Raw genomic sequence first — 14,059 nt, forward strand, 5'->3', positions numbered from 1 at the left:
CTTAATCTTTAACATTGCCATTAGGTAGCCTAAGAACAACCTGAAGCAGCCTCCTGAGAATGATGACTTCAGCCATACAACTCCTTAGGCCAACAGAACCCAAGGAGAAGAATTAAAATTAAAGAATTAAATTCTGAGCAAATGAAAAACCTGGCAGAGGTCAACCAGTCTGAGGAGACTTTGTGCAAGGCACACAGTGAATATCTTTTTTCCTCCTTAAGCATTTTTATTTCTTTAAAGTGAGATCATTTACATGATACTCAATCGTACAACTTAAAACCAACAGCACAAAAAAATCTCTTCACCATTTGTCAGCTCCACTTGGAGGGAATATATGTCATAATCCTAGCAAGAGAACCAAAGCAAATAGATGCCGAGTAACGCTTCAATACCAAATTCTTTCAGTCATCACCAAAACTTGTACAAAGGAAGGGCTGAGGCCCATGTGTGACTGTACAGAGTGCTGCAATGCTTTGTAGACTGCTTCCGAATTAAAGGTGCTCTGGGCAATGCTCCTTCCTGAATGAAGAGGCAATCAAAGTTAGGAAAAATCGTCTTCCATTCCTTACACAAGTGAGCCCCTCCTGAGAGAGGGCACGAAGCAAATGCCAGCCTCTTCAGTGCTTCCACTAATTAGCATAGCATTTTTTTTAAATAGGACAGATATACAAAAGACTAATTCCTTGAGGACTCCAAGGAACTCAAAGACAAAAAGAAAGCTCCAGAAGGCAGGAAACATTAGGTATTCATCCTACACAAATCAAGAAAAAAATAAAATGATATGGTAAAGTTAAAATTTCCATTTTTTCTTAAGTGGAAAAAAAAAAGAATTCAGAAAGGAAAGAAAAAAGAAAACCCGTCTTTATAAATCCCAAAGAAAGAGAAGTAATATTCCTACTTTCTCCTTCTCTTTTGTTTGGTTTAACAGTGAAATAGCGATATTAATGGGCTGTTACATTTAGGAAGTCTATTTCCTAAAATAATATTTTGTAACGTGACTATTGGAGTGTCACAGAAGCGCCATACGGGGACAGCAGCATTATGAGAACTCTCCTCTGGGGAGAAAACCAGCTGCAAAACAAGTTCAAACAATAACAGCGGAAGACACAAGCAACCAGGCAAAAAAGAGAGAAAAACAGTATTTAATACACTTTGGTGATTCCTGGCTGATGATACAGATCCATCATTTTTCCTTTTCTGGATATGTTATTGAAAATCCATAACCTGAATTTTAAATTATATTTAGAAATTCTGTTGTCCTTTCATCCATTCCTTGTCTTCTCCATTTGTTATTAAGACACTTTCATGTAAATTATTTTTTTCTTTTAAATATTGTACAAGTTCTCTAGAAAAAAGGGTGCTGAGCAACCACCTACCTAGTTTGACTTCCAACTTCAGAGACAGTGGAAGCATAAAAGAAGAAAATGGTCTGGTAGAAGAGCTTCTGGAGAGGAACCTGATGTAGTCGCTGAAGCACAGCATATTCCACTGCCCCGAGACCCTGCCCTGGGCTGTACGCATCTGCAGAGGCATCACGGTTACTGCACAGCTGCTTTTATGAAGGCACGCTGGCACACGTTAATGCTTTTGAACACATGCTGGTACACTTTATAAACATAACATCAATTTTGTGTCCTAATGAGTGCTGCACAAATAGCCCCACACACCCTGACTTTATTCATCAAGACACTGTGTGGTATCAGTAAACACCTTGGCAGTCAAGTAGTAAGCAATGGATGTGAATGCTGATTAGCTTCTTTGGATGTGGAAGTTAAAACCTTTCCTTTAGCATTTTTTCTGTTTCTAGAAGAGATTCAACAAAATTCAGCATGCGAGGCAGTAAGGCAGTTACTGAGTAGCACTTTTCCCCAACCCAAAAACCCGAAGTATCAGGACTTAGTACTCTCCCATAGGAAGTAAAAGAGTGAGGAAGCAAGTGGCTCCTTATGTAAACACCAGTCAGACTGTTTGGTTTAAATTCCTCATCTTGGCTTCGGTTTACTTAGGTCTTAAGGTACTCATGTGGTTTAATTTAATTTATGCCATTTAAACAGACTACTTAATTATATCAGCACTTGGCAGTGCTGCTCTAGTTAAAGGTCTGTTTGCAATGTCACATCTACGAATTAATTTTTTGAAGGTTTATAGCAGGACCGTATTGTAATTCCACAGGGAATTATAGAATCTGAGAATTTAGAATCCAAGTTGTTTTTTTTGGCCTAAGATATACAGTTAAGATGACCGTTTTCTTCATACTTTTAACTGAGGGTAGAGAATTGCTTTAATACAAAATATAATCTCTGCTGATTTGTCAATGAGAAGACTGAATACATTATGTTTTTAGTCAGTGCCACTACTGGAGACAAACATGCACAAGCATGCAGAGGATTTTTGTCAACTTCTCATCAGCATTCCCAATTTACTAAGTGCATTAATTTACTCCGATACAATGAAGCCATCAGAACACTGAGACCCGCAGAAATTAATAAGCTTTACCTGCGCTTACTAACCCACCCTGAGTTACCGTCTGATTCCTTCTTATCCCTTCCTAAGAGAAGTGGCCTAGCAGGTACAGAGCCATCCAACGCTGCAGCCCATCTCCTCTGGCGCAAGGTCTTGCATCTCAGCAGGACCAGAAACCTTCACCATGTTGTCCTCACTTCTGAGGGGCTGAGGGTGGCAGTTTCAAAATTACATTGTGTATGTGGTGGTGATCAGTCCTGACTTGTACATGGGAGCAATCATAAGCTAAAATTCACTTCCCTGCTGCATGTCCAGGTGAGCGGGGCTGAGCCTGGCACAAGGAATCCTCATTCCCACATTGAGCCAAGGCAGCAGGACAAGAGCAGCACAGCTCGAGCGCCTGAAAGTCCAGGAGGGGAGCAAAAGAGAAATCCATGATATAAACAAATCAATGTAGGGCATTGGGAACTGCAGGATTGCTAATTGATGATGGTGAGAGGTATGGATCAGGCTCACCGATCTCCACAACCTGCTGGGATGACAGTTTTGCAGACAATTGACTTTTCTTTACTATTACATTCCACTCTTTAAAGAATGCTGGCAATTTCTCATCATTCAGAAAAGTTTGTTGTTATGATTTAAGTTTTCCTCTTTCAAATCTAAGACTGTATTTCAGAAATTCTATCCAAGTAAGCTTTCCTTTCCTGTGATTGACTCTTGTTTTTTCTTGAGATGCATTTTTTTTTTCTTTCAAAACGAACGCAGGAAGGTTGTACTATAATGTATTGCAGTACACAATGCAGTATTGGTTAACTAGCTAATCTTTAGCCTGTGATGTTAAACCTTTCCAGATAATTTCACTGTAACAAAGCAGACCACAAACTAACCACAGATAACCAAGGAAAGCCTGTGAGAAACAAAGTTCACATCATCTTTCAACATTCCTAATTTCTAAGAGGTGAATTTGGCAAGGTTTATAAATGTGCTATTATAAACCAGTTATTTTTTTTTAAAAAAAAACTTATACTGTATATATATTTTTTAATCTTTCTACCCTATGTGTCTTCATTTAAGCAAACTCTTCCAGTCATCACTCTTTCCATCTGTTTACTCACCACCTACAGCCCAGCCAGCCGGCACTGTGAAGAGACACAGCTCCATCAAACACATCAAAAACGCGTCAATACACCTTAGCGCCTTGTGACATTTTTCCACTTGTCTGAACGGCTTCTCCCAGTCAGAATCCCTCAAATTCCCCCCACAGAATCTGTTTGGGTTGTTTGTTTACTTCTCTACCACCCTAAAAATGAACAATGAAGAAATCTTTATTTCTGGCGAAAACATTACTATCTGAAAGGGCCAAAAAAGGGAATTTAAGCAGCCAAAGAAATAAATGCAGACGATCCAGTGAATTCAAGGATTCACATCTGCAAATGCCAGTTTTGCCATGCTATGGAGAGGCACATGGGCACCTGAATGGTTGAGCAAAAGACCTTGCTTCCTTTTAAATTTCATTTGTAATTCAATTTGCATTAGAAATATTCTATCAGGTTAGTCTATTTGCAGCGAATGAACACAAAAGAGCAGAACCAGGTATTTATTATGCAATATCTTTAGCAAGTTGTCCCAAACTGTCCACCACACAGTAGGAGGCTGCAAAAGCACCTTATGCCACATCATTTTGTAGTCCAGGAAGCTTTGGTAGTTACTCATCACAAAACACTGAAATATTAAACTTATTCAATAATTAACAAACACCCTAGGCTAGGAGACTTATGGCTATACTGCATTTGGTGTCATGTGCATTAACCAGATTTTCATTAACTTATGGATATTAGGAAAAGGTTCCTCACTGAGAAGATGTTTTTAGTTTGCTTTTAGTTCTCACTGCTCTAGTCTGACACTAGCTATAGGCAATAAATTACATGAATCTCCCTATGCCGCATCTGCTTTGCCTGTGATGGTAACTGGGGGGCGTTTGTCCCTGTCCTTATCTCAACCCATAAACTTTCTTTTCATGTTTTCTCCTGCTGTTCTGTTGAAGAGTGAGAGAAAAACATGCTGGAGCTTAGCATCAGTGCAAATCCACCACATAAGTTCACTATGAAATATGTTTGGGCTCTTGAATGGTCATTTCCTACAAATATGAAGTTTCAGGCCTACTAACACTGAGATATGGGAATATTTAGCAACTTTTAATAAACTGCATAAAGCAGCTTGTGTTCAAGAACGATAAACTTGACATAGATTACTTAAGTTAGGTTAACACTCCCAACTGAAATCTGTGCTCCAGAAAGGATAGATCTTTTATTATTATTATTAATAGCAATACAATTAAAAATATAAATATTTGTGCCACATCCAAGTTGAAATTCATAGCACACACAAACAAACCACCCTATTAAATATCCAAATATTGAGATAACTTCATGGGAGCACGTTGATGTGCTATGGAGAAGGCACAATGATAAAACACGGAGCCCTGACATCAAACTGCTTGTGAAAAATTTCAGTGAACCCCCTGGAAACTCAAGTCATTCAACATAACTGACATCATCAATAACATTGAGATTAAATATTTTTAGTTAGGGAGTATAGAAACATCATGTGTTACACTAAGAACCTGGTGCTTACAGACCCATTCGAACAGGCAGTCCAAACTCAGCATTTAAAAATTCAAAATCATCTTAATTTTCAATCTCTTGTACAATGTAGTACACAAATACATCAAAGAACTTTCTGTCATCAAACCTGCCTTAAACGTCTTGTGGTTAGAACCGTGCAACCACCAGAGTAAAGTTAGGTTAATTAGAGCACTGTTAATCACTAACCTAAAAAAGCTCTGGAGGTAATGGGCATCAAAGTCTTTCTCCCATTCCTGTAGAGTGTAACTAATGTCATCTACCAGGAACATCCAGAACAAACATAGATGTTCAAAAATGCCAAATAAATTCAAGCATCTGAACTCAGATGCTGAACTCTTTTCAATTAAAACAGTTTTGAATTATTTCAAGCACCACTGATGCAGTCCCTCGTCGTGCCATGCCAGATGACTTCACTTACCACCGTGGAATCGTACACACAGTGGGATTTTCTTAGGCCACTGCAGCTACAAAGCCTTGAGGCAGGTATCTCACAGCTCCAGGACCAGCAGTGGACTTGCTGACAGAGAACAGCCAGCAGCACACCGTGAGAGGAGGAACAGCCAGATTTCTGTACCATTTTCGGCCATCTACCTCCCAAGCCAGCAGTGAGGCAACCCAGGCAGAATGGATCCCAACCAGCTCTGCAGCTGGCCAAAATCCCTGCTCTGTGTTTTGGACCATACCCATCTGATGTGCAAGTCCAGCAGCCCCACAGACAAACTTGCTCTGTTTCAGCCTTCCACACCCTTCAGGTGATGAGTAGTCTCTCTTTACAGTTTTCAGAAGTTATAACAGTCACAGGTTTGTTACATGGTGGGCATAAATGGTGCCCTAAAATTCCAGATTCCTGTAACAAAGAGCCTTTTAGGGAGACGACCAGAATTGTCTCTACACCCAGGCATATCTGAACCAAAGGGTTTTTACCAGCACTTTGATGAAGGCGTGTGTTAAGACAAAAGCAATTTGCTTAGGCAAAAGGCATCTAAAAATGGCCTCATATTTTGTAACGCACATAAAGACCATAGCCTTTAAGAAAGCCTTCTGAAGCAACCTACAAAATACCACATTTTTGGTCAAACGAGAGAACTGCTTTGATTTTAACAAAAGCACTGCTGCAGAAGAGTAATTCACACACAGCAGAAGTTGTCTGTGATGCCAGCTGTTGATGCCACATGTGCTTGTTCCAGCCCCTGACATCCATCTCCAGCAGCTATTTCTGCTTGCCTCCCAAGTGATTTTTGTGATTGACCATGGATTGAGTGAGATATTTTAATGGATAGATAGGAGATATTCTACATTACTTTGGGCTTTAAAACAGTTTTTTTAGGACAGCAAATTACTTGATGGAAGACAAGGCTATAGAAAGCATCTTTTAGTGAAACTGGCCCCTTGCATTCCTCAAAACTAACGAATATGCCTGTATCAACTGTGAAACTTCAAGAACAGAAGATGGCTTGCAGAACATCAGGTCAAGAGCTCTATTAAAGTGTAGCAGCATATACTATTTTGCTAAAAACCCCATGCGTAGAACTTAGCTTTCATTAGGTACCTGAAAACAGCAAGAGAACAGAAGAACAGAAACAAACAAGAAGAATAAAGGTGACTGCTGGAGAAACAGTGTATGGAGGAAAAAGAAATACCAATGGAAAAAAGACACAATAGCAGTAACCTCGGTGAGACCAGAAGAAAACTTAGCTATGTAGACTCGGTATGGCTATCACTTGGTTATTGCTTTTTCAAATACGTTCCATTTGTACCATGAGAAATGTTAGTATCAAAATATGGGCACAGAAAATAACAGAATGAACTTCTGGCCTCCTTTTCTCCTGTTCCTCTCCTTCTGGTTCGTCCAAATGACCTATTCCTTCCATTTTGAGCTTCTCTCTCGTATTTTCCCATACCCTGTGACACATCCATTCATCTCATAAAATGTAATTTTTTTTGCCTACTCACGCAATACATCCACTAATTTTAACAGTACACAGTTAGGTAAACCTGGGCAAAAACAGTTTGTTTGTTTTTCAGTTCAGAAACACTTTAAAATCCTTCTGAACTCACAATGAAAAAAAATACAAACAATTAGTAATTTTTTTTTTTTTATCTGGATCGAAAGAGCTTTGTCTCCATAAAAAAATATGAAAAAAAAAAAAAAACTCTAAAACCAAAAACACCAGTATGAAGGTACATAAGAAAGAGAAACATACCTCCTCCACATCATTGTCCAACACTGTGATTTGTAATGGAGAAGTCAGATTCTGGCTATCAGAGATCGTTGTTCCCACTGGGGAGGATTCAAGGATAAAGCCCTCGTACGTAGACTTTGTAAAGTACGGCTTCTGATTGTTCTCATCAAGGACTTCAATATGCAAATTGGCAAAGGCAGGAAGAGGATGACCGTTGTCTTGTTCAGCCTAAAAAACAAACTCATTTGTCTAAGGGTCTCAGCCAAATAAAACTATGAACAGTTACTAATTGGCATTGGCTTATTTTTAAGAACTACAGTCCAGTTACACAAATGAGTAACATCCTACACATCACCCCACCATGAAAACTTTGTGTCACAAAAAGAAAGAAATACCAAACACAAATTAGCTGGGCTGTAAGAGCAAGAAGAGTTTCAATCATGCTAACCTTTAAAGCAGTCAAAATGAAAATCAAAAGCTACAGAATACGTGCAAAATGATTCCTTAAAGTATTGGTATTAGGTGTTTGGGAAAATCTATAAAGTAAGAAAAAAACAGGAACTGGTGATTGTACAACGTAACCTCCACCTCCACTACCAGCATCAGAGTTAAACCAAAAGACAACTCAGTAGCTGTGGACATACAGTACTTGCTACAGACTCCTGGAATAGCACACTGCCCTGGATATGACACTTTCTCCCCCAAAACAGCCTTCTTTCTAATGACAGGGAAGTGGAATTTTCATTTTATTTGTGGCTATTTCTGAATGTCAAGCAAAATACTTCCTTTCAATTAATAGCTGTGACTTTCCAATAGCCACGTCTCCCCTACCAAGTGTTAGTCACTGACAGCTTCACCTGATCTATTCATTTTCAAACTTCCTAAACATGAAAGCACTAAATGCTCCTTCCAGTGCATGCTAATCCACTATGAATGCGTAGTTTTGCTTTTTTTTATTGACCACCAATGACCACTTAAAGTAAACAAACACGGAAAGTAGAAAACATCGAGTAATTTGTTCTTCATTTTACCTAAGGCAAACCAATCTTAATTATAGTAACACATTCCTGCAGAAAGGCAACAGTCAGGGACTGTCAGTATTGCATTCCTATGGCTTTATTTCTGACATCTGTAAGTACACAGAGCCCAAGACGGCGACAGGAGTGTGCTGTACCTTTCTGCAGATGTGGGAAGGCCACAATGCAGTGAAATTCTCAGGAGTAAAAGTGTGTCCAAAGAGACAGAACAGTACCTCATTTATTGCTAACACCACTTCTTGTTGCGGAGATTTTATGTTCATTAGCTGAGAAACTCTGTCTTCACACTGCTCACTCTAAGAGAATCACACATATACTGGTTCTACTAGCATCTAATTAAAAACATTCTAATTTCATGGGATTTCCTTCAACAGAGCAGCACTCAAGCATCCCCGTGGAAATCCTGGGCAAGCAACAGTTAACAGCAACATATTTCAAATCCAACAGTGATGACATCGGAGACCGCGTAAGTGACTCTTAATGCTGACCATAACTTACCGAACTGAGATATAGTTTGAAACTCATTCCCCACTGATTTAAAGTTAACTTCAAATGTAAAAAAATAAAGTCAACAAAATTTCTGGGAAGTACTCTAGTAACTGATGTAGTTAGTACACGATGAAACTTGAAACATGTCTTAAAATTGATAGGTTTTGCCTAAGATAATATCCTGTAAGCAAGAGAAAATCTCAGAAAGTCTGCAATAGAAGCAACAAATGCATGTGGATCTGATTCTCTTATTTTATAAGTAGACCTACTGCTGAACACCACTAAATACTCCATTCCACTTCATAAAAAAATAGGGCTCTTCACAGTAAAAAGTTTAACTGCAGCAGGTTTCTTTAAAACGGACTGTATGCTATTTGCCACTACCATAAAGAGAAGCTAAAAAAAGGTAAATACAAAGAACAGATGGTCCCATTCTTCTTGCCAGCTTCAGTCATTGCAGTAACGACCTTGCATTAAAGCCTATGTGAGCACAGACCCTGTCCTGGCTTAAGAGGAAATCCGCACCTGACCACCACATCACCAGCCAGTACTACAGGCCTGTCTGAAGTAAGGGATAGCAATAAACATTACTTGCAGCACCTGCAGGTTGTGTCTTAAACAAAAAAAAAGGAAGTGATGAATCCCTACTCAACTCTCAGTATACATTATTTAATGTTTTCTCAGTAGTTTCATAATATTTCTGCAAGCCACCACTTTTCTAATCAGACATACCTACTTGCTGAACCCTCATTTAGACTTGCTTCTACAGGTTAGTGATAACACCTTATATTGGAACTGCTCTGAACAACACAAAGTACATAACACAAACTCCATAGAGAAAAATATCCACTTTCTGATCCTTATGGTACATAGTTACAGGTCAAAAAATCAGCCCTGATATTCGTAAGAGCAGAAGATCAAATAAAAGTTTCCCCTCTTTGAAAAGATTTAGCTCACTTCTGAAAGGGAAAACAAATGGATGGTTTCCTTACAGGGCCTCTTCCAGAGGCATTGTTTCAAGCCACTGGAAAACATGGATAACAAATTGTTTTCCTTTGGGGCTTTACATATAATGGTAGTCCAACAAAGCAAATGGAGAACTGAAAAAGAAGTTTGTAAAATGCTAGTTACAAATATTCAACTTCAAACAACAGCTAAAGTAATAATTGTCTCTAATAGTTACTTTTTCCCCCCTTTTCTTTAGATGCTTTCGATAAACAAAAGAAAAAAAATAGAAGGACAAAATGTGAAAATTGTTAAATAACTCGAGTCAAAAATGTTTAGATACACTTATGTAGTATATATTTGCTAGGTACTATGGGTGTTCTGTACAACAAGGTTTGCTTATTCAAAGCATTAGATGAAGCAGTTCCCAGGAAGAAAAGGGAAATTAATGCACTCCTATAGACTCCCTGAATCTGCAGGAACATCAACAAACAGAGTTGGCTTTCTTGTCGAGGTAGCAGGGATCTGTTTAGATAAACTGCCTCTGGCATCAGAACAACCTCCAGATGGAGACTAATGCACAGGCAAGATTTTAGGGTGCTCCTGCTGTACCACCTCTGCTCCCTGTGCTCGCTGCCACTGGAGGAAAGCCAAGTACTGGGGGGGGGTTGTCAGGCAGGGGGCACCCAGACGTGCTGCGGGCACCCAGCTGCAGAGGAACGGAGCAGGGAAAGGCGACTCTGCCAGCTATCTGCATTCTGCAGGGCTGGAAGAGCCCGTCTTCTCCATCCCACGCCACCCAGGGTCAGTGCCATCTCCCAGTACAGCTTTGCCCCAGAGGAGCATCTGACAGAAAACAGCGTCACCTTTGCTTACACTCAGGGTTCCTACTTCTCTGTGGATTCACAAGGATATGACTTCTGCACTGTATCTCTGTATAACCCTCCAAGCACACTCAATCCAGAAAATCTGCCATAAACGGCATGAATACTGAACAGCCTGCAGTTTATCTGAGATGCTTCCACGTTGCTGCTCCTCCACAGGACCGGGGAACTGATCTGCCCAGTGAATTTTAAAAGCCTAAATAGAAATAACTAAATAGATCCAGGTGGTTATGGCTCACGTATCCAGCAGTGCAGCCAGACACATGTTGCCCAGCCTTATTTGATCTGCCATACAGAAATTACCATTTCTCTTCCAGCTTTGATTCTGTTTTACCTCGCTGGCCCGTCTTCCATGCCCACAGCCTCTCCAGCCAGCAGCCCAGGCTTACGCAGCCTCTCCGCCTCAGCTGTTATTTCTGAGCAGTGCTATTTCACAGCCTTGACCTCCTAGGAAGATGTCTGCCAACTCTTCCAACCCAGCTAAAACCTACTTCAGCTTCATCCCTGGCACCCCCTACCAAGACAGAAGTAGCACAGAGGAAATACTGCCCTACCTGCTCGGCCCCAGGCCCTGCCCACCACGCTTTTCAAGCTCTCCAACTTTTTGATCCCCATAAGGGGAAGAGCAGCTGGAGCTGAGGCAAAGTGCTGCATGGGGACAGGCATGCACTTGGCATCTTGGCAGCAGCTGGGACACAGGGAACATTTCTTTCCCTGGGGTGATGGGCTACATGTTTGAGCAACGTGGGGGAATAGAAGCCAGACCTGCAAACTGATGGCAGAGAAGCTCTCAGAGACTTGAGGCAAGCAAAGGCAGGTGGATGTTTCCCCCAGAGGGAGCAGATCTGCAGGTCTCGATGAGGACACAGTGCTGATGAATGCTGCTGCAGGTGGCAACATTCAGGCTCAGCGTGATCCACCCCTGCAGGTAAACTGCAGGAGGGACTGAATAAAAGGACTGACACAGGCAGCAGGTTTTGTTAGCTATTTAACAGCAGCATTTCATGTAGCCTATACATATAGCAGCAACTAACCCGAGAAGAAACTGTGAAGGCCTATCAAGTATTTGAACAGTGTCCATGACGAGATGAGTTATTTCAGTATTTATTCACCATTTCTCTGAAAAATCTCCTCTGGTCAACAGAAAAGGTTTGCCCATCACCTAGCATTTGGACAGAACAGACATAGGTCCTGAAGGGATGTGATTTCTTTGCAGGAGGAGAGGAAAGGTGAATGGGTTCTTCAGGATATCTGGTTAGAATAAAATTTTGGAGGGGTTACCTTGAAGCATCTCCCCTCTAGACATTATACAGCAAGATGAGTTATACAGGCTTGCATTTAAATACCAATTTGAGAAATTACAGAAACAGTGCTGGGAGCAGACTGGGATCTCGTTTTTGTTGCTCTAAATCCTGTTTCACAAGGATCATCCCTTCTTCCTCAGTGCAAAACTCAACCTTTGTGAAACTCAGATTGAGAACCCTGTCTTCTTCCATTCATATACAACCCTTATCAGGCCTGAACACCTCTCTACAATTTCCCCTTGAAAATGCCCACTGTATCACATGCAATCTTTACACCTGGAAAATAAAAAATAAAAATAAAAATGGCAGCAGGTAACATGAGCACATTCGAAGCAGCAGCACAGGATATTCCCATATCTCTTTGTTGTTCTGGATTTGTTGTCATCTGGCACATGCAACCGCAGAAGAGCATTTTTTTTCCACAATTTAAAAAAAAAAATCACAGTTGCCTCTCTGTTTGCCACCATGATGCTAAGACTGAAAATAGTGGCTAAGATAAGAATATAACATATCATGGACCTCCTGACCCAAAAAAGGTAAGTTACTACCATCTAACAAGTAACTGGGACAATAACGTCTGAGACATAGAAAAGCGCAAAACTACAAGAAGAAATGATAATAGGGATATAATCTACTTAACATTAATGTCAGCCCTATGAATTTTTCTTAAAGCCCACAACAATCTGTCCTCTAAAATGAACTTTTTCATATGCTGTATGACCAAAAGCTTCTCTGAAATCAGAGCCACCAGTCTTTTTTTTTTTTTTTTTTCCCCATAAAGCTTTTCTAACTGCAGTCAGGTCCCAAAGTAATTTGTTCCTTACTATCACAATTCTCTTAATTCCCTGATCAATTTAATATTTTTTATTCAACAAAACCAATTTTAGACATTGTTTCCTTTGTACGTCTGTAGCCTAAACCTGTTATATCTACACCAACCAGGTTAGCTTCTGGATATTGTTTCTTCAGAACTGTGATCGAATCATGTTTTTTTTATTTTTTCTTTTTCTTTTTTTTTATTTTTTTATTTTCTCTGCAGGACACAGCATTGGAAATGCATGAATAATTTAAAATGATGTACTTGAACTTAATTTTGTTACCACTTATGAAATACACACCAGCAGATGGAAAATTTCTTTGATAGATAAATATAACTTAAAATTTTCAACCTATATCTAGAGTAACTAAAAAAATAAAATAAAATGCAAAAATCATGGCTTACTTGGAAATAACTGCATACAATAACACTATGTCTTATTTTTTCTGATTCAGTGATAATGATATCTATACACCGACATCCAACTTTCGAGGTTAAGACCGAAAAGAAACTTACATAATATCTGCACCACCATGCATACAATTTTACGCTAAAAAAATTGCCACTGCATCCTATTTAAGTGTCCATGTATAGCAAACAAACAAGCAAACAAAAAAACTGTATTTGAAGAAGAATCACAATATATCTGAAAATCAACCTTTGGCTTTTCTGAAAGTAAACAAGCAATGTTCTTGTGCTATTGGAAAGCAATACTGGTTTTAGAACTGATGCATCCATTTAGGCAGCCTGAAAATGAACTAAACCATGCTTTACCACTAGACACCACCAACCTGAACAACAGAGAGAGTACCCCCAGCAGGCTACCAGAGACCACAGAAGAGACCAAAGAAAGCACCACTGCTGGCTCGGCTGCCATCTGTGTGCGTCCTGTAAGCTGGGTCATTTTTTTGGTCCACGTACCTTCTCACAATGAGAAGCACATCATCAAATTCACTTGCCATAATCCCTTCCAAATCTTTTGCTCATCTCCTTTCCAAAGACCACCAAAACCCTCTGAGCCTTCCCTGCCGCTGGTTATACCCTAGCGTTTCACTAGATACAGCAAAAGAAGGAAAAGTCTCTGGCAAATGCATGTGATAGCTTGCTGAAAGAGGTGTAGTACTGGAGAAAAGCAGGCAGGACACTTCGCAATTTATATTTAACACAAGAACAAGGGAAGAGCCCAGGAACTTCAGACACTCAAACTTAACTTCAAGCTGTGAAGAAGATGGAAACGTTATATAGCATTTAAACCAATGTAACTGAAAAAGGAGCCGTCAGTACAGATTCAG

At 39.9% G+C, this 14,059-nt stretch overlaps 1 protein-coding gene across 7 annotated transcripts in view; it reads right to left on the reverse strand.

Moving 5' to 3' along the window:
• The window catches only part of PCDH15 (protocadherin related 15), a 773,967-nt gene that overhangs the window by 179,618 nt on the left and 580,290 nt on the right, over positions 1-14,059 (reverse strand). For all 7 annotated transcript variants that reach the window (XM_068688403.1, XM_068688402.1, XM_068688405.1 and 4 more), the window contains one exon: positions 7,313-7,519. In XM_068688403.1, coding sequence (XP_068544504.1) covers positions 7,313-7,519 — 207 coding nt within the window. The remainder of the gene's footprint in view (positions 1-7,312; positions 7,520-14,059) is intronic.

This window comes from Anas acuta, chromosome 7 (assembly GCF_963932015.1).
Source record: "Anas acuta chromosome 7, bAnaAcu1.1, whole genome shotgun sequence".
In the NCBI taxonomy this organism is placed as follows: Eukaryota; Metazoa; Chordata; class Aves; order Anseriformes; family Anatidae; genus Anas; species Anas acuta.